The sequence below is a fragment of the Ziziphus jujuba genome, chromosome 6 (genome assembly GCF_031755915.1).
Source record: "Ziziphus jujuba cultivar Dongzao chromosome 6, ASM3175591v1".
Taxonomy (NCBI): Eukaryota; Viridiplantae; Streptophyta; class Magnoliopsida; order Rosales; family Rhamnaceae; genus Ziziphus; species Ziziphus jujuba.
Window position 1 is genome coordinate 7,315,224 of NC_083384.1, and position 21,971 is coordinate 7,337,194.

Below are 21,971 nucleotides of genomic sequence, written 5' to 3' on the forward strand. Positions count from 1 at the left end.
GTACCGCTAGTCTACGGACTCGTATCGATGAGTAATTCACATTCGTACATGAGTCAAAACTCATATCCCCAAAAATAAAAAGTCAACCCGGCACCTTTGGACAATTTGGATCTCAACTTGTTTTATTCATAACTTTCAAACCGTAGCTCCATTTTCGACGTGCTACTAGTGTATGAACTCATGCCAATGTGTACTTCATAATGGGACCTCGGTCAATCTGAAATTCCACCGGAAGCAAAAAGTCAACATTTGACACCTTCTCGATCAATAATGGTCAAACCTGGTCAACCTCGGTTAAATTTGAGAATTTTCTGGTGTACTTCGGGACGGGGTGTTACAAGTAAGGCTTTGGAATTAGTGAAGAAAATATCTAAGCTTACAATGTGGAGCATCGACTTTGAGGAGAAATCCAGAAGCTTTGAGTAAGTTTAGCAATCGACATGGGCAAGCTATATAAAGGGAAGATAGGGTGCTTTTTAGAGTGAGCTATTCAAGTGAGTAAAGTAGGCTCCTACAGAGAGAGAGAGAGAGCTCTCATGTTAGAGACAGTATGTAAGGCTAGGTGTTTAGGTGTTGTGAGTCTCATATGCTATTGGATGTGTGGGTCCCGCTGAATATAGAAATGTTTTATTTATTTTTTATTTTTGAATGAATAAAGAAATAGGTCTTTTGGTGAGTATCATTGGTCCAGGTTTGAGAGAATTGTAGGCCATTAGTACTTATAGCTTCTGTAATCATGTAGGGATTTACAAATTGTCAGGACCCGTCCAGAATTCTTCCCCGGAACCCTAGACAAGCCTTGATCCCAGGGAAATACCACCGAACCTTCCAACGGAAAATCTGGCAGCACCTCCCCTAAGGGTAGGACTTACCAAAAATTAGCTGCACTGAAAACACACTTCTAAATTCATCCCCTTATTCCTCCCGCAAAACTACAAATTGATTCCACAAATTTACAGCACTTCACAACAATAACAGCAACCCAGTGCATAAATAAAACATAAGTGTCCAGAATAGTATACAGAGCTTAATGAAGTGCTATTCAATAGAAAATACAACAAGATGAAAGAAATAATACAACTGAAATGAACGAGTACAAAAGTACTTCTAGAAACACGATAGCGGCGGAGATTTGGTTCGCCCCGGAAGAACGTCTACCACCCCTTGCACCTAAGGGAATGAAACTTAAAAACGTGAGATGCTAATCATCTCAATGAGTGACCCTAGCTACTGAACACTTTTAATAATAATAATAATAATATAACCAATAAGGGAATTTAATTAATATCGGCAATTAAATGATAAATAAATAATAACAGTTGGAAATAATAATTTCTCTCAAAACTCTCACTAATCACTCCGTTGGAAATGTTCCCTTTTTAAAATATTTTCGTAAAACCCGATATTCGTATTTCCCGAAAATCAAGGGATTAAACCATTTAATAAACAATAAATACATAAATAAATACCCCAATATAATTAAAATGTAATAAATTATAATAAATAATTTTTGAACACCTTTGTGGTTTGAAACTTTATCTGAAAATTTCACTTGATGCACCACACCATATACCGGTGATTCCCTCCAATACTCAGCGTCCTGAGCACCGACTGGCGGGGAGATTAAAGAGAGAAACTTGCAAACGGCACTTCGGCGTCCCGATAGTACCGCTGCTGAAACCGTCATCCCGGCCAAGGAGGGGGGCGGCTGTGGCCAATATCAAACTTGCCTGCCCACGGTCCAATGGCAACTCACGGGAGACATAATACTTGCGTGCTAACTACATATACATACACCAGAACACCAATACTGTACGAATGCGTCTAAAATAATTATTAAATCAACCATACCGTTCTTTCCAAAATTACCGTGGGAAATATACCAATTTTTACATTTACCATCCCACATATTTTCATTTAACAACCCGGTACGAAAACATCGATAACCAGTAAAACAATAATTTTTCTCGTAATACGAGGTTCAACAAATAAAATACCGTGGGCATAATTATAAAATTAAACCACCAATTTAAACAAATATTTTCATAAAATATTTAAACCAATTATGCCCAAAAATAATATTTAAAACCACATACGATTTATTACTAAAAATACCTTGCTCATGCATAGTAATTAAAATTAAATCACAATAAAATCATAATTAAATTGCACCACATGAGCATAATTCAAATATCAATTAAACACCAATTAAACATAATTAATTGCTCCAAAATATTTTTAAAGGTGGGTCACTCACCTTAAGCGCGTATATCAGCTAGGATCCTCCGCAGGATCAATTCCACTACTCGCACGCGCACCTAAAACATCCACAGTACACCAACCAAATATATTAATATTTTAATCGGGTAACTCCCAAATGGGTACCCGGGGAGCGAACACAAACGACAACTAAAAATTACGAGTGATATACCGAATCGAAGCTTGAGTGATGAGGATCACGGATTCGGTCTTACTTCCCCGAAATCGGACCCGAGGTGGCCGGAATCTTACCGGAAAGCTTTCAGGATTCGACTCCTCAATTCTCCCAAACCGTTGCGAATTGGAGGAAAAGGAAGCTGGATTTGGATTCAGGGGGTCGGAATTAGTGGACAGGGACTGACGGTGCAACTGGGTACTCGCCGGAACAGTGACTTCCGGTGAGCTGCCGTGGTCACCGGCAACCGTCGTCGGCGGTGGCGCGTGCGGTTTCCGTTGGCTGAGATTTTTGGCGTTTTGTAGATCGATGGGAGAGGATTCCAACGGGACCGGCGGTGAGGCAAACGGAGGCCGGACGGTGGAGAGATCGGGGTTTGAAGATTTTCGATGCCTCGCCGGAAAACGCTCCGATCCCGGCACGTCGGAGGTCTGGTGGCCGTGAAATTTGGTGGGCTGGCCAGAAATGAGGAGGTGGTGAGTGGTGGCTGGCGTGTGTAGCCTGAAAATGGCCAGAAAGGGGTCAAACGGCGGTGGAAGGGAAAATCGCCGCCGAACTTCGCCTGCTCGATCTGGGAGCATCCGGCGACCAGTGGTCGTGAGATTTTGGGGTTTGGTCGTGAGATGGCCGGCACGTGTAGCAAGGGTCGGCCGGAAAATTGGACGATTCCGGTGGCCGGTCATCTCTCTCTCTCTCTCTCTCCCCTCTCTCTCTTTCTCTCTCTTCCCCAGCATTTTTGCCAAATAAAAGCCACCCTGGGTGATACTGTTCATCCACGTGGACCAATCAGGTGACGACACATGGCATTACTGTGCACTTAAGCCAGATATAATAAAATATTATGGTATCTGGCGAACTTCAAACATCCATAACTTTTTAACCAGATGTCCAATTTAAGCGTGCCGCTAATCTATGAACTCGTATCGACGAGTACTTTACAACCATACAAGAGTCAAAACAAAATTACACAACAACAAAAAGTCAACTCCCGGCACCTTTTGGACTGTTTGCACCTCGACTTGTTTTGCCCATAACTTTCAAACCGTAGCTCCGTTTTCGACGTGCTACTAGTCTACGAACTCGGGGCATCATGCACTTCACCATGGTATCCTGGTCAACTAGAAATTTCAACTGGAACAAAAAGTCAACTTTTGACCCACTCGGTCAACGGTCAACCTTGGTCCACGTGCACAAATTCCGATATGATTTGGGTCGGGGTGTTACACAAATTGTCTAGTCCATCATCGGTCGATTGTCTTTATCGCTTTTTTCTATTAACATTCAAACTCGTAACTCCTGCAACCAGGTGTGATGGGTGAGCCGGTTTCCTACCACGGATCCATCCCCTTAGGTGTTAGAAATGTTTTATGTTGTATCTACGTTATAAATGTCATTAATATAATAAAGTTATTTATTTTTCTCCCAAGTCCCAACAACCAACTCTTTAAGAGATCTCATAAAATCATCCAAGATTTCTTGGAGTTTTTCAAGTTTGGGCAATCATTAAGAGTTAGCCATTTCAGACTATTGATCTTCCAAATGCTTTCCGTTATTGATTTCAATCTCGTACAACCATTTATGCCCAACTTTTCAAAAGATGAACTCATACAATCATCCGAGATTTCTTGAAGCTTTTCCAGGTTTGGGCGATTAGTGAGACGCAGATATTTTAGACATCTCATCTTTCAAATGCTTTCCGGTAGAGTTTTAATTTCTGTCCCATCCAACTTTAATTCAGTTATATCCAGTGAAGTTGAAATATTTTATATATTTTCCCGATTTCTGGATTCATTGAAATATAAAGTTTGAAGACTCAATGGAAGATTTTCTATGCCATATTTCAGATTCTTACAGTGCCCCAAATTTAAATATTCAAGATTCAAAATTCGCCCCCAAATGATGAGCTTCCAAATGCTAGGTTTGGGCTAGGGATAGTATATCTCATCTTTACTCCAAGGTAACTCCGCTAGTTGGCTCCCACGCATAACGAGTTCAACAAGATTTGTTGGACTAAAATTTAATGGCAAATATTTTAAAGTGTATAAATCTCACTGAAAATATCTTAGCTCATCCAAAATATATTCCACACTTTCAGAAGGAAGATGCATTTTATTGTAAGTTAAGCATCCTAACTTCTTCCTCAATTCAAATTCAAATGCATCATGAAAATATCTAAGAAATCGTAGATGGTACATGCTTAAGAATGTTGTAGGCCTCTCTTTAAAATCCTTTCGAAGTCAGACAGGTCCTATAACATGCCTTCCATTGTATAGCTTTCTTAAAAACCAAACCAACATGATAGATTAACTATAAGGATATAAATATATAAAAGGAAATGTATTAACTAGTATATATACACAAATAAATGTATTAATTAATTTTCACTTACCGTATCTCTGTCCAATTCATGGCAAACATCCTTAGCCTTCCATAGCCAACTACATTTTATAGGGTTCTTTGTTTTTATCATAAACAATTGCCTTGCCCATCTGTCTATTTCTATCTTCAATTATTAAGCACTTATCAATGAGATCACATATATTTTTGGTTGCACCACTGTGATTTATTTTGGTTTCTATAGATTTTCTATTTACTCTATCATCATGAAAGCATGCAATGTCAAAAAATACATCCTGGATGGGTGTGTAGCCTTTTTTGTCTTTTTTGCCTGATTAGTCAAAACTTATTCTCACACTTTTTCGTTTTTTGGGTTTGGTTCTATTTGCAACTCATCCAATGCACTTTTCCATTCTTCTACACTTTTGGAGCGCAATAAAGAAGCCAAGACTTCAAAACCTAATGGATTGCCATGTGCATAATTGGCCACACTTTTTGATAAAGCTACGTATCCTTTAAGATCACAATTATTTTTAAAAGCATGTAAGCAGAGGAGCTTAAGAGCTTCAACATCATTTAACCTCTTAACCTCGTAAACTTTATCTGTCCTTGATTTAACCAACTGTGCATCCCTAGTTATGACAATGTTCTACTTCTAGCACCAAATGTGTACCCTCTAGGTAACAATTCATTTGATTGGGACATTGTAACACCTGTCCCAAATTATACCGGAATTTTTGCACGTTGATCGAGGTTGACCGTTGACCGAGTGGATCAAAATTTTGATTTTTTGTTTTGAGTGGAATTTCGCATTAAGCGAGTCACCATTGCAAGTACATGTCATCCCAAGTTCGTAGACTAGTAGCATGTTGAAGTCGAAGCTACCATTTGAAAGTTATGAGCAAAACAAGTTGAGGTCCAAGCTGTCTAAGGGGTGCCGGAGTTAACTTTTTGTTTGTGTAAATTTAAGTTTTGACTCATGCATAGTTGTGAAGTACTCATCGATACGAGTTCATAGACTAACGGCACGTCAGATTTGACATTTGGTTTGAAACTTACGAACCTGTGAAGTTTTTTGGAGACAGTGTTTGCTATTCATAAATCTGTATGTGTGTGAACAGTGATGCTACGTGTCACAAAAAGTGGACCCACCCATGAGTGCACAGTGGCACCCACAGGCGTTTTGACTGGTTGAGAAGGGGAGGGAGTAGAGAGAAGGAGAAGGAGGAGAGAGAAAGAGGATAGAGAAAGAGAGAGAAAAAAGGGAAGGTTTTTAACTTATCTTTTAAGTTGAGAAAAAAATTTATAGATTATAGAAAAATTAAACTACTTATATAAAATTTCAATGGATGAAAAGAAAAATATAAGACTAAGTTGAGAAAACTCATGAATTGAAAGGTTTTTAACTTATCTTTTACTTTTTGACTATTAAAGACTTAATACAAATATAAAAAAATAAAGAATTTAATTTTTTGATAAAATGGAATGAATAGTTGATTTGCTACTTTGCAAAAATAAAATATATGTATATATATATAAATAATAAATTGTAGTTGATGTAGAATTAAAAAAAAAATCCATTTATAAATTTTCTAAAAAAATTATTCTCCCTTATTTATTAAATAAAGACTAAAAAAGTATACAAAACAATATATAAGATTTTTAATATAATTTTTTTTTGTTTTTGGAGACCACTTCATAATGGGCCCTACGCATGGGCCTTAGTCACTAATACTTAAGCTTGTTTGACCAAATTTAGAAATGAAAAAATAGTGGTTGTAGGTTGTAGCTGGGTCTAAATCCAACCACCAGCACAAAAGCATACCACAAACCCACCCTGGTCTAGGTTGTAGTTGGGCTTTCACGAACGTAAAAATAAATAAATACCGTGTCACCGAATGCTTTGTCCAATTTTTGCCGCATGCCAAGTGTTTGTTTAATTTAATTCGTACTAGTGTTACAGCCTTGTGATTAAAGTTTCGCGACTAATCAAATAAAAAGAAAAAAATAAATGAATTGAAACTATGTGATTAACACAATTAATACCACTGGAATAATCAAAATTTAACCTAAATTCAAACCAACCAGTTTGTTAACAAAGGCAGTTCAGCTTCAGTGCTATAGCTATATCTGTACACATATTGTTAAACAGACTTCACTACTGATTCATGTTTACCCAAAAAAAAAAAAAAAAAACCTTCAGTACTGACTCTTGCAAAACAACGGCCTCAGAAAATTCCAAGGAAGAGCCTTCTTCATGATGCTTAGAGAGTACTTCACGGTGCCCATAAACGCTACGTAGAGAGGGAATTGCAAGAGTGCGAACACGGTCACCGGAACAAAAGCCACGCCATAGACAATAGTGGTGGTCCACCGCTTCTTCATATGAACTATCAGAATTACAGTGGCCGAGAAAGCCAGCATGGTCACCGCCACTGCAAGGAACAGGAAGGTGAAGGCCACCGTAAGCTTTCGGGGGAGAGACTTGCGGAAATCTTGAAGCCTGAAGGGAGAGGTGAGGATGGAGATGAACATCACCACCGATGTGAGAGAGCTGACGAGGGACAGAACGTCCATGACCGTGAAAACCGCAAAGAAAGGGTCGTGACGCAATATCGGAAGGCCCGTGGACTGATCGGAACCTCCCGGAACGGTATACGCCGCCGTGAAGGCTACGGTGGCGATGAGCACTGCGATTACTGAGCAAGATTCTGATGTCCGCTTCAGCCAGTTTTGTGCCTCTTTGAGAAGCTCTGCATGAGACTTTTCAAAAATCTCTTGGGCAGTTTGACCACCTCTGCTGTGGTTCATCGCGTAATGGGATGGAATTAATTTCCGTACGCGCTGCACGAACATTTCACAGTATAATTATATTAAGATTGGACCATGCGTGCTATGGGTACCAAATAATGTAACAATATATTAATAGTTTGCAAATTGATGGCGTTCCATAATTATGAAAGGAAAATCTATTATTTTATATTAAAAATTTAGTTAATAAATTTGATGTGTCTAGAATTATTGTTTTATGATTTAAGTTCTATACACATTAATTTAGAGAAAAAAAAAATTCTTTCTATATTATAAATCTAAACAACATTCACCAACGTAGAAAAGAAGTAGAGTATATTTGATTATACACAAAAGTTTTTAAAGTAGAAAATAATAAAAAATAATAATGTTAGCCGTAAAATAAAATTCTCTTTTATTAGTTCATCACCAGCATATATAAATTTACAAACAAATGTGATGTATTTAAGAAATCATGACAAAATTCGTGGTACACAATTTATGATAAAAAAAAAAAGATAAATAAAATAGAATAAAACAATTTCTGAAAAAGTTACATAAATTGTATGTATATAATTAATTAAATTTTATCAAAGTTATCTATAAAAATGCATAATTAGACTTAATTAACATTAAAGTAATATATAGAACAATGCAAGGATAACTATTATTGCTCTTTTTAGTTTAAACTATAAATGTCAAATATACTATAGTATTGGGAGTGAATGTAATTAGCCATAAATTAAAATAGATATACCTCAAACCATTTCAATTCATCTTGCAATTGAAGAGCAGGGTTAGGCAAAGTTCCAGCAGAACGATGGGTCATATCAGAAACATGGTGCAATAAGGTATAGCCATTGTTGTCAATTCTACGAACCAGCCTCGTCATCGGAATCTTCATCTTCTTAACATGTTTAAAAATATCTCTTTGACGGTACCTAATCGCGACATGCATAATGCTGAGTCCTTGGTCACTAACATGCTCTACTGCCTGAGGATACTCTTCTAGTATCTCATTAACGATCTCAACTATACCTGTGCTAGTTGCTATAAGCAATGGTGTTGTACTTGTAGGAATTAATGGTGGAGGATTATTATTATCATCTTTTTCCTCTTTATCTTCTTTCTTTCCCGATACAACTGCTTTCTCCGATCCATTTTCTTTTGTTTCTCCAAAAGAAATGATTCCTATATCTGGTTTTATATCTGTTTTCTCCCATGATTTGTCTTTCTTTATGAGCAGCTTTGCAAGTTTCCAAGATGATTCATGTTTCTTTTTCTCATTTTGAATGTTGCCTATCATTGGCCATCCTATTCAAGGTGATAGCAATTTGTTAACAAAGATTTAATTAATAGTTAAATAAAAATGCACTTTACCTTTCCAATTAAGGGCTGTTTATTAAGGCCTTTTAAGAAGTAGTTTATAATTAGTTAACACATAATGTATTCAAAATTAATTAAAATTAATATCAACTTCTAAATTCCAAATAAAATGATTATACCAAATGGATAAATTTTGCTATTTCTTTATTAGCTTTTAACCACATTAAAGAAAATTAATAAGTTAAATATGAATTTAATAACATACAAAAACTTTATCTTTATAGAAAAAAAAATTAATCCTATTAGGACTCAGCAAATAATAAATAAATTTTTAAATATCAGTTTTTGATATAATTTGAATGTTAAAAAGGAAAGTTATAATAGTTTTATCATCAACACTACCTAATAACTACCTAATAATGTAAGCATATACATGTAGATGAAAATAAAGAGAAGTCAGCACGTTTACCAGCAGGTAGGAACGTCCACAAGCCAGAGTACATCCTTATGATTGCTGTAGTTATGGGCAACACGATCAGTTAGCTAGTTACAATATGTCTGTTGATATGTAAAATAATTTTGATGTATAGAAGCCTGCAGTTTCACCTTAAAGATAAAACAAAAAAATTAAAAAAAAGATTTGAAAAAAAAAAGATTTGTCCGAGGAAGAGGATAGGAAAAAAAATAAATAAATAAAAAAAGGGAAAATACTTAAAGAGAGAGGAATAAAAATAATAACCAATCGTGTGTGGCTATACATGCTTTCCATGAATTACCTCTATTGATCCTTAAAAAGCAAGATTGACGGAGGTGATTTCTACCCCATCCACTCTCCAAATCATCGCATTGCCTCAAATTCATTTGATCACATTTGTCATCATCGTGTTCATTGCTTTGAAGACCTGTCATATATAAATATCAAAATATGAAAAATTGTACATTAATTATTATTATTTTAAAATATCCAATGAGTAACTAAAAAATTTAGAAAAAGGGGTATTATTATAATTTTTGAACTCACAAAAATAGATAAATGATGCAAATTTGCCCATGGGGTATCCACTCTTGAAAGCCGATGGCATGTATGCCAATAGCTGAAGACATGTCATGCCTTTATTATCCATAAGATCTCCTAGTATTTCATCATTTTTAAATAACCACAATGCTGTCTCTGTTTTCAAAACCAATGAATTATTCATTATTAATTCAACATATATTACAGTACATACATATTACTTTCCAAACATTCACACACACACACACACACATACATATATATATATATATATATAATTTGAAGAGAAGATCCCTACCATAATAGTTATTATTTTGGGTAAGATCAGTTTTATAAAAATTCCAAAAAAACTTTTTTATCAGTATAGAAATTAAAAAGCTTTTCGCTTATCTGTACTTTGATAGATAAAGCAGGGAAATAGACACAAGACCTAGTTAAAAGTTGGAGTTTTGAAGGCCTAGCTGATTCTGAATGGCATTGCGTATGCATATCTTTCACTATGTGTAAGCAGGAAAAGTGATATTAGTGGAAATGAGTGGAATCTTGACCTCCGGCTTTGGTAGGAAGTTGGATGCTTTTAATTCGTGCAACACAATTATGTATGTTAAAGCCTTACCAAGTACTGTAAAACTTTTTTATAATAATATCCTGTATAGAATAACTTCCATCTAGTGTTCAAAATTAAACCAATTACAAATAAGAATAAATTCTATATTATAATAAGTTATGGTTTTTTTTTTTTTTTTTAATATCCGGTTTATATTTTGTAAAAAATATATGATACATTGTATTAAAGGTTTAAAATAGTATAAAATATTAAAGTTGTTTTGGTCGATGATTTATTCTTTAAAATTATTACAACATCTATAAATTTTGGGGTATCTAAGAACTCACCGATATAGACATCTTTTTGTTGAAGCCAAAATATTTTTAACTATAACTTCACTAAGTTATAACATTTTTATAATTATAAAATTAGTTTGATTCTAACCTTTTTATAACTATAAAATTAGTTTGATTCTAACCTTTTTATAACTATAAAATTAGTTTGATTCTAATAATGTGATTATAAAAAAGGTTTTACTGTAATATTTAGTTATGCAAACATAGCTAGAGAGGTTGGTTCAACGGTTTGTCCTTCACACCCATAGGAGATGCTGGCTTCTGAGTCAAGGAAATTCTGGGACTATGTCTAGCACGCACCATGGAGTTCAAGAGATTGCTCTAGAAAACAAACAAGAAAAGACAAAGAAAGGAACACAAGCTAGGAAGATCACGTAGTTAATTAGCATATCATTCATCTATATATATATATATATAATTTTTAGAAGATTGAAATTAAAAGAAGCATATCGCTCAGAACGGAGTAGTATCGTTGTGGCAGAGGATTAAAAAGTTTTATGATTATTCCTATTTACTTTTGGACCAACACACAAGAAAAAGAAAAAAAAAAAAGAAAAAAGAAAAAGAAAGAAACACTTTTTTTCAATTTGAATTTAAAAGCTAGTTTGAGAGAGAGAGAGAGAGAGGGAGAGAGAGAGAGAGACCGAAGTGTTGGCCGTGGATGGCACTATGAAGAATGGAGGTATTGTCATCTCTGATGCGCTGGATATGCATATCGCATTGGCGGCTTCGGACTTCGAAAGCCAAATACTTGACCATTTCTGTCATACCAAATGCAGCAGCTCTAAACATTGGAGTTTCTCCTAAAGCATTTCTAGCCTCAAGCTGCTCTGGAGAGCAGCGCATCAACACTTGAGCTGCTTCAATATTTCCAATAGCGCCAGCCTCATGAAGAGGTGTGTTTTTCTTATCATCGGCTTTAGCAATTGGCGGGTTTGGCACAATCTGAATCAATTCTTCAAGCGGGCTCTTAGTTCCACTGTAAACAGCTATATGAAATGCTGTATCATTAGTGACTGTGAGAGGGTAAAACACTGCTTCTCTGTTTTCTTCATAGAACCCCTTCATTCTTTCCCAATCTCCTTCTAAGGCTGCTCGGTATAGCTCTGTGACTAGTCCTGGAAAGCTTCCCATCCCCAATCTCTCCACCCCTAGATCTCTGGCTATCACGGAAAATTGATGACTTTGTTATATAAAGGAAAGATTCTACTTTAAATTGTATTCTCATTTCCAAAGCATATATAAACATCAATGCACAGATAAAGAGAATAAAGTGTTATATAAAAACGAGGCAAGAATTTGATGCTTTATGTTGTGCACTGTTTTATAATATCAGTTTAATTGTTATATGTCGTTGGTAATTTAGTGAGACTTGGTTAAATATGCTTCTTCTCATCAATTCTGGTTTAGATTAGTTAATTGCAAGAACCTTTATTTCAACTCGCATATATTCCTACAGATTGATGATTATTATTAAATACAAGTACAGAGAGATTGGTGATGAGAATATGAGGCAAATCACATCTGCTTTACAATTTGCCAAATGCATAAAGTAGCTAGAGAGGCCAATTATATACTCTTTTATCTTATAATGTCGAAACAAATCAGAAGCGATCAAAATATTGTCCATCAATAGTTGCTATACTGCTTTCATGGCGCTGAAAAAGGTGGATATATGCGTTTGGAATCTTTTTATTATGGGAAAAAAAAATTAGATGCTATATTCTATTACATGGAAAAAGAAATGTCTTTGTTAAACCTCAATCAGTACTCAACATGTGGAAAACACCGACAAAAATCTTTTGCCTCCCGAACAAGTAGCAGGAATTGAACTTATGACCCGTTGCTTTGGTACTATGTTAAACTACAATTAGTTACCATTCTCAAAAACTCATATTTATGAGAGATGAACAAGAATTGGGTTATATAATTTAACAATCGTAAAGCATCTATATTTTTTGTTTTCTTTGAGAAATTTTATTTTGCTTTCCCAGGAGGTGGTCAACCATCCTGGACTACTCCCATATAAATAAGCTTAACTTCAAAGTCTTTCAAATCTGAAGCCAACCAATTTTAAAAAGCCTCAATATTATGAAAATGATTTTCATTACATTTTAACCGTTCCTATACCACATCTAGACGAGATGAGATTGGACACCAGGTTTAGTTTGTCAAATTCTCTTATACATGTACACACTGATTGTCACACTACCTTTGTAGGGGATGAATTATGATATTTAATTTGTTCATTTTGAGCCTAGTTAAATATGTATGAAACATCGGAACCCAACAAGGGATCAGAGTAAAGTACGTAGAAAGAAACAAATAAAGAAGCGTGTTGACACTAATTTGGGGCACTATCTCTCTGCCTTCTCGAAATCTAACTTCAATCCAGAGCACCTGCAAAAAAGCCCTTACTCAAGACACTGGAGGTGTGACGGATATGGCCCCTCCAATGCCTAAGTTAGAGTTGGGAAAAGGATTAAGTGTTTAGCAGAAATTTAGTGAATAGAACTGTGTCTTACCAGCCTTGCTAGCTGCTTGACCTCTTATATATAACGTGGGAGAACCTTTTTCTATAAATTAGATTTAGGAAGAGGATTTAGCAGAGAGATTAAGTGAATAGAGTTGTGTCTTACCCCCTTTGGTAGCTGCTTGACCTCTTCTTATACACCATGAGATGAGCTTTCTCTCCAAGCCATTAACTACTCTCCCGTACCGTTTTACTATTCTTCTATCTGGTATTTCCTTCCTACAACTACCGCTTCAATTGCTTCTTACTTCACATAGAAGTTTTCTACAACTACTCCATTAAATGCGAGGGTCTCATTACTTGGTCCATAAGCAATCCGTTCACCAACCTCTCCCTTGTTCTTTTATTTTTTTAATGCGTAATGAAAGGGTTATGGGGCTTTGATTTGGGCCTGTGAGCTTTGGGACTATAATTATTTTTAGGATTGTTCTTTTTACTCACCTACTTTTGATTCTCTCACTGCATGTTATGTATATATATATATATAGATATATCTGAACATATATTTATATTGTCATGTTGATATGTAGTGAAAATTTAATATTATTCAATTGATATATATAATTTAATATTATTTAATTGATATATATCGAATAATCTATTGAACAGTTAATAAAGAAGCATATTTTAAGAAATTCACATACAATATATAATGGGGGAAGTGACAATGATAGTGAAAAGAACTACCCTTATTTTTTAACATTCGCCTCCAGCTTCTTTAGGAACGCACAGTGTATATAGTGGGCCTTTAGAGCTAAGAAGCTTATAAATGTGTAATCTACCACAAAAACCAAAAACAAAAAAAAATAAAAATAAAAAGAGAAAAACTTATAAATGTGTAAGCGAACCTCTTTTTCCAAACATTGGTGGAAGGAAAGTGAATGGATCATTTAAATTATGATTTTCTTCTTATAAATATTTAAATTATTAATTATGAAAATCATCCTTTCTTGGAATTGTACCCATTAATCTATATATCCAACTCGTCCTTATTTGCAACAACAAGACCGTTTGAAATACTTTAATGACTCGGCCCCAGTGAACAACGATAAAGTTGTTTTTGTATTCCATATCCACGTTGCACATGGAAAATAATTATTGCTGATAAAATGTAAAATGACAATTTTGTCCGTCAAGCCACATGATGGCCCCGTGCCAAGAGGGCGGAGATTCCCCATTAAAGCCGAGTATAAATCACACGTCCCGGATTAGACCCAAATACCATTTTAGTATGCATTCATTCTAAATTACGGTACTCATGCATTTAGTTGGGTTAAAAAGGGGACTCTTATCTTTTTCCATTCTTTTTGGTTATTGGTTTTTCCTTTTTTTTTTTTTTTTTTAAAGGAGCAGAGAAAATCAAAAGAGCTAATTATGTTGGTTAGGGCACTAGGGGTTGGAATGTTTAGATGAAATTGGGATATTTAGTGTTTCTCATATGGGCAAATAAGAGAAAGTAAGGTGTTGTAACTATTGGGGAAGGGTTGATTTGGTTGATTGGTTGGCTGTTAGGTGGTTGGAAAGTGTGTGTTGTATCATGTCAGAAAGACATAAAGTATAATTGGTGTTAATATTTTTGACAGAAAACAGGAGGAAGAGTGAAAATTGGGTCCTGGTTTTGTGTGGAAAAGTAAGAGGGAGTCTAGAACGTACCATATAAGACCGTTTGTTTTATGTGGTTTAAGGCTCCAAAAAAGGTGTTTGAAAAATGTTGGGAAAACATTGATTTTGTGGCCTCACCAATTTGACCAAGGTGGTGGTTCGGGCATTGACTCCTGCTTGTCTTTTTGTGTTTGTGATGGAATCCAATGCTTCTGATATTTCTTTAATAACAATTTGTCTTCCTTTCTTATATATATGCACCCCTCTCTCCCTATTTCTATATGTACTATCGGTCCTTGAAATACGTGTACAATAAATTTAGTCATATGTTTTTATTTCGTTTTTTTTTTCCAAGAAAAAAACTTTAAAATATAAATGATATTTAAATTTGATATAAATAAACTACCTAGAAATCATCAATTATTGGATTACATATATAATTTTTAAGTAAAAAGTTTTTAAAAACCTGAAACAAACTCTTTTCTTAACCATCTGAAAAAAAAAAAAAAAAAAAAAAAAAAACAAACAAACTGAAAGACTTTTGAAGCAACAACTCGCACGTTTTACTTCCCTTTGAAGTAATCTATAATGAAAAATGCAACAGCATGAGTACAACCCCCCGCTAAAACTAGAACAAAAGTATATAAGGCCATTGTCATTACTTAATTTGATGTATAAAAAAGGCATTAAGAAGCAATATTTGTTCTCCCAAATCCATCATTAAAATAGCCAAACAAAAATATTAATGACACCAAAAGCAGCACAATTTTCTACATTATTATATTGGTACAGTTGCAAATTTACTGAAATTTTGCATTTCTATATCCTTGAGAATCCTGAAGTAGAGCCATCAATGTGCCTAGTGAACATTTGCTCTGGATTTCACACAATTTGTTGGATCATAGCAAGAAAAACACGATCATACCAATGTACTGATAAAGCTTTACCACCAGAAACAAAGAAAGAGACTATCTTGACAAGTGCATGACTAACCGGCTTGCTTCTACTCTCTATTGGGTCTCAGCATATTATTCTTCAGCTTAAAAGCATTATACAACTGAAGAAAAAGTCAGTGATAGGTCGACAGTGTTTTATTTGTTAATATTACTATTCTACTTTAAAAAGAAACCACAATCTTAAAATTCAGACCTTACAGTAACTAAAGAGTGGAATTTATGACTTCAAAAACAGAAGGTATTTTGGAATATTATTCTGGGGAAAATAAAAAAGGCCAGTAATTTGTTTAATGAAGAGAGTTTACGCCTGTTTATATTCAATATTTCAAGCTCTATTTGACAAGTACATGGAGGGTTAAAGTGTTGTCGTCCCTTTTCCATACTGTAGTTATAAATTACATGGAACCGAGGTATTATACCTTGGATAATGTAATTTCCATGCTTCTAAATCATACTCATCGCTTAATTTTTTCTATTTAAAACCATCTAATTGCTACACTAACAGAAAAAAAAAAAAAAAAAAAAAAACAGACACATAGCTATTAAACTTCCTTTTATTTTGTCCACTATAAAATTCGAACATCTCAAGAGTTGAATACATTTGATAATTTTCCAACTATCACACACCAAGAACACACCTATCAAGCTTTTCTACCATGAAAAAACAAAAATGCTAAAGAAAACAATAATATTATGGAATTCACACTGATATATGCCCAGGTAAGGATGATCATGGTACAAAAATACAAGGCTATTAAATATCAATAGAATAAATGGCTTTTCTTTCATTCCAATTAATTACGTCTAGATAAATGCTAACCAGCATGCTCTTATTAATTGATCAAATTCAAAATTAATTCACTGTTGGATTCCAACCATATTATTCTTCTTCTAAAAGCATTATATTAATAAAGAATATATAGTCAATGACAGTTCAATAGTGTTTAGTAATTAAAATTATTATTTTGCTTAACTAATTTGTTACTTTGTAGGGACAAAAGGCTTGGTCTGTGATTATTCTCAAAGAAGAGTGGTCCTTGTGAGAAAGTACAAAACTTGGCTGAAGACAACAGCAAATTAAAATGAGTTCTCACAAAAATTTGTGGGATTCAAGTTTCAAAATATATTCATGAGACAAAACTACAATACACACTGTTAAATAACATAACGAAAATTACATAGGATTCTGAAGTCAGAGCAATGACACTATATCTATAAACTTCTATTATTCTTTCTAGCATTATTTAAAGAGTCTGGAAGATTGTAATATATGTATTTTAACTATAAAATCAATATCGATGTCTTGTTAATAAAGTAATTCAGTATTTTTTTTAATTATTTTAATCATCCAATTCTCTCTGTTTTTATGTATTCATTATTTATTAAAAATTTTTTTTTTTATTGAAGGTCAAGAAAATGCAGAGTAATTCAAAATTGCTCTGTCTTTTGGGTCTCTGTTTTTGTGGCTGATTGAAAAATATTCAAATGACAAACAAAAATAAACTGACCTTATTCTCAACTGAAAACAGATATCATGTTTAGTGTACTATTTAAGCAATAGTAATGACAAGTGTTGTTCTACCAAAAGATTTGATCAAAACACAAAAATTACCCTTAATAACTTATTCTATAGAACACTTGGAAGATAATAATTAAAAACCTGAAAGTTAACATACATACATTCAATTCATATTCTGTAGAATATATGCTCCTAGAAACCAGAAAAAAAAAAAAGCCTTTGAATTAATACTCAAATGGTTGAGAGATCATACTCAGCAATATTATTAAAAGTGCTTAGGTAGATATGTAAAACTAGATAGAATGCAACGGAAAGAATTCAGAAATATCCCATATATGTCCTTTTTTGTTGCATAATCTTCTGACTAGTCAAACAGCGCTAAAAATAAGGCTTTTTGTACCCAAAAAAAAAAAAAAAAGCAATAATAATACGGAACAACTCACACTGATGGTACAAAAATACTAGCCAACCAAATCTCAATAGAATGAACGATTTTCCTTTCTTATCAATTAATAACGTCTTATTTGTGTATATTCAAAAGATAGTGTTAATTATTAGAAAAGAGAATAATGTAAAAATGATTTGCCTAATGATTTAATTGGGGCATTGATTCTCTTGGAAATGATGTGAGGACCATATGAGTCAACTTAGTCTTGGTATACATTGGGTTGATCACAACATTTACTAAATCATCTTTTAATTTTTGCTTGCATCCCATTTATTGAACAACTCCAACCCACACTTTTTGATCTCCCGATTGATAACCCCTTTTCCCTGTATGAACACACGGCAAGAAGCCTCGGTGACATTGCTACAAACAGAGGACCACTTTGTCCCAAATGCACCTTCCAAATCGATGGTCTGGTACTTCATGAAGACGTGATCTGGATAAATGGTATCCACTAATGGCATCTTTAAACTATTATAAACAGAAAGAGTGTGTCCACTGTTCATCTTGGTTTTGAAATTGAATTGAAATGAGATGTTAATATAAGGCCCAGATCCATTCAACAGAAAAAAAACGCAACAAACAAATCTGAAGCGTGGATCACGAATATGAAACCAATTTGGAGGAAGCTGGATATGGATTGAAGAGTTCCCATCATCAGTTTGATGGCTGAACCACTCTGGAATTTCATTTCCTGGATACAGCGCTTCAAGATATGTAATATCCTGTACAACATGGACAACAAATTAATCAAGGCAGTGTAAAAAAAATCACCATCCACTTCATATATTATTAGAGCATATATATGCAAATTACAAACAACCTGAACATAAAAGATTCTTCGGTGCAAACTCTCAGCAATGATGTTTTTCAGTGTGTGCTGATCCAATTTTAGACAATTTTCAAAATAATAAGACACGGATATGCTTCCAATTAATTGATATTGGGGGTCATAATTATAAATACAACGTTCTTCACCCAAATCTGGTTCGATTGGATCCCTCCAACTTGATATTGTCTCCAGCGATGTGCAGTTTCTTGCATCCAATGTCTTTAAACATGATGGAAGCTCTGGTATTGATTTCAATCTCAAACAACCATTTATCTTCAAAGTTTCAAGAGGACTTAAACAATCATATTGGATTTCAGGAATCTTTTCCAGGTTTAAGCAATCCCAAAGAAACAGCCTTTTCAGACGACTCATCATCCAAATGCTTGCCGGTAGAGTTTTAATTGCTGTCCCACTCAAATGTAATTGAATTATACACATTGAAATATTTTGTACATCTTCCAGATTTCTGCAGTCTCTCAAATCTAAATTTGTAAGATCCAAAAGACGCCCAAATGATGAGGGCAGTACTTCTACTGCTGTGCCACACAACCTTAACTCGCTTATATTCAATGGAAGATTTACGATTTCATTTTTCAGATTCTTACACTGACTCAAATGTAAATTTGCAAGATCCAAAAGACGCCCAAATGTTGAGGGCAATACTTCTATTGCTGTCCCAGACAATCTTAACTCCCTTATATTAAGTGGAAGATTTTCTATGCCATCTTTCAGATTCTTGCACTGAGTCAAATCCAAAACTTTAAGATCCAAAAGATGCCCAAATGTTGACGGCAATACTTCTATTGCTATCCCAGATACTCTTAACTCCTTTATATTCAATGGAAGATTTTCTATGCCATCTTTCAGATTCTTACAGGCACTCAAATCCAAAACTTTAAGATCCAAAAGACACCTAAATGAAGAGGGCAATACTTCTATCGCTGTCCCATACAACCCTAACTCCCTTATATTTGATGGAAGATTTTCTATGCCATCTTTCAGATTCTTACAATGACTCAAATCTAAACCTTCAAGATCCAAAAGACATCCAAATGATGAGGGCAATACTTCTATTGCTGTCCCATACAATCTCAACTCCTTTATTGTCAATGGAATATTTTCTATGCCATCTCTCAGATTCTTACAGTTGCCCAAATCCAGATGTTGAAGCTTGTTCAGATCCTTAAAATATGAAGGAACTTGAATCCAACTTAAACTTTTACAACCTCTAAGATTAATACTTTGAAGATTTTCAGCCCCACACAAATTTGGTATTTGAATAAGGTCCTGAGAATGAATAAGATCGATTTTCTTTAACTTCTCAATAGGCTGTCAAAGACAAAAAAATAATAATAAATAAATAAAAATAAAAATAAAAATTTATTAAATAAACCGTACTCATATCTAATACACATATAGAATTTGATAAAGTGGGGATACATGTCCCACTAATTTTGGTGAGATGTATTATTGTGACTCCACATTTTATTAAACTCATAATATTATGATTTAGTCATATATATATATATACAAATTAATTAATCAAGCCAGGGATAGTTTACCTGGTCTTCATTCCAATATAGCTTCACGAGTTGGCTCTTACGCATAACAAGTTCAACAAGATTTTCTGGGCTAAAATTTGATGGCAAATATTTTAAAGGTATGAATCCCATTGAAAATATCTTAGCTCATCAGAAAGATACTCAATACCGTCGGACGGAAGATATATTTTTTTGCACCATTCCTTTTTCTTGAAATCCCAACAGCAGCTTCTCTGGTAGAGTTTTCCTCTGTTGTCAAATCTATCATCACCATGCATTCTACGCAATCGTAGATTACTCATTTTTTAGAATGTTGTTGTAGATTTGACATTTACATCTGTTTCAAGTTTAGACTGATTCAATGATATGCCTTTAATTTCAGAGCTTCCCTGAAATTGAAACCCAATGTGATAGATAAGGATACAATTTATAAAGCAAATTTATTAACTAATATTTTTATATATATATACACAAAAAAATAAATGCACTTATGGTATCTTTTTCCAATACATGACAATCATCCTTAACTTTCCATAGCCTGCTACGATTTCCAGGTTTTTTGCTTTCATCACAAACAACTGCTTGACCCAGTTGTCGTATAAAGAATGCATAGACAATCTATTCCCATCATCAATTATTAGGCACTTATCAATGAGATCACTTATCCTTTTGGTTGCACCATGGTGATGTGTTATGCTTTCTACAAATACTCTCTCAACTCCATCGTCAAGCAAGCATGCAATGTCAAGAAATACATCCTGAATGGCTGTGAAGCCTTTTTTTAATCTTTTTTGCCTAATTGGTCAAAACTTATTCTCAACACTTTTTCAATTTTTGGATTTGGCTATATTTGCAGCTCATCCAATGCACTTTTCCATTCGTCTACACTTTTGGAGTGAAGTGAAGAACCCAAGATTTCAAGAGCTAATGGATTGCCACATGCATATTTGGCCACACTTTTTTGATAAAGTTTCATATCCTTCAAGATTAGAATTTTCTCCGGAAGCATGCAAACGGAAGAGGTTAAGAGCTTCTAAGTCGTTTAACCTCTTAACCTCGTAAATTATAATATCTTTCCTTGATCTAAGTAAATGAGCATCCCTAGTTGTGATAATGATTCTACTTCCAGCACCAAACTCGTACTCTTTAGGTAACAATTCGTTTAATTGGGATATCACATCATCCAAATCATCTAGAATTATAAAGACCTTTGTAAGTTGGATTCTCTCTTGAAAATGAGTTGATTCCAAGTTTGGAGTAGCTTTATTGTTAGGACCCGTCCAAAATCCCTTCCTGGAACTCTAGACAAATCCTGATCCCAGGGAGACCCTACCGAACCATCCTATGGAAAATCCGGCAGCATCTCCTTTAAGGATAAAACATGCTCAAAATTTACCTGCACGAAAATGCACTCCTATATACTACCACCTTATCCTTCCCACCTTACTACAAATAAATTCCACAAATGGCAACACTTCGATAACAAATTAGATATAAAATAAATATATACAATGGAAATAATTTACTAAGTAAGCAACCAAAATATACCATCATAGGTTCATGACCGCCCACACCACCCATTTAGTGCTGCAAATCTCAAATATATTTCACATCGTTTTGAAAATATACCAATGTGTAATATAGAAAGAAAGATAAATTAACCGCTATATCAAAAATAATAATAATACCAACCATTTAATGCTAATAATGATATTAATATAACTCGTCCGAGGCT

The 21,971-nt window shown here is 34.3% G+C and overlaps 2 protein-coding genes across 8 annotated transcripts; both read right to left on the reverse strand.

Annotated features, from left to right (window-relative positions):
- Nucleotides 1-6,848: 6,848 nt before the first annotated feature.
- Nucleotides 6,849-13,598, reverse strand: LOC107422636 (uncharacterized). Of its 7 annotated transcripts, none has more exons than XM_060818196.1 (8): nt 13,445-13,598; nt 13,166-13,264; nt 11,450-11,963; nt 9,909-10,058; nt 9,664-9,789; nt 9,357-9,401; nt 8,319-8,875; nt 6,854-7,615 (listed from the first exon to the last, which is right to left on the reverse strand). In XM_060818196.1, the coding sequence occupies exons 3-8, from the start codon at nt 11,937-11,939 to the stop codon at nt 6,971-6,973; spliced, it is 2,013 nt and encodes a 670-aa protein (XP_060674179.1). In that variant the 5' UTR covers nt 11,940-11,963; nt 13,166-13,264; nt 13,445-13,598; the 3' UTR covers nt 6,854-6,970. The 7 variants fall into 7 exon arrangements, with proteins under 7 accessions (XP_060674182.1, XP_060674179.1, XP_060674180.1 ...); XM_060818197.1 differs by having other exon boundaries at nt 13,166-13,231; nt 13,331-13,476; XM_060818198.1 differs by having other exon boundaries at nt 13,166-13,255; nt 13,331-13,469.
- A 4,513-nt stretch (nt 13,599-18,111) lies between these two features.
- On the reverse strand, nt 18,112-20,538 carry LOC107422626 (disease resistance protein RPV1-like). Its single transcript, XM_060817846.1, has 4 exons — nt 20,435-20,538; nt 20,258-20,327; nt 18,687-20,024; nt 18,112-18,588 (listed from the first exon to the last, which is right to left on the reverse strand). The coding sequence occupies exons 1-4, from the start codon at nt 20,536-20,538 to the stop codon at nt 18,112-18,114; spliced, it is 1,989 nt and encodes a 662-aa protein (XP_060673829.1).
- Between the last annotated feature and the right edge of the window lie 1,433 nt (nt 20,539-21,971).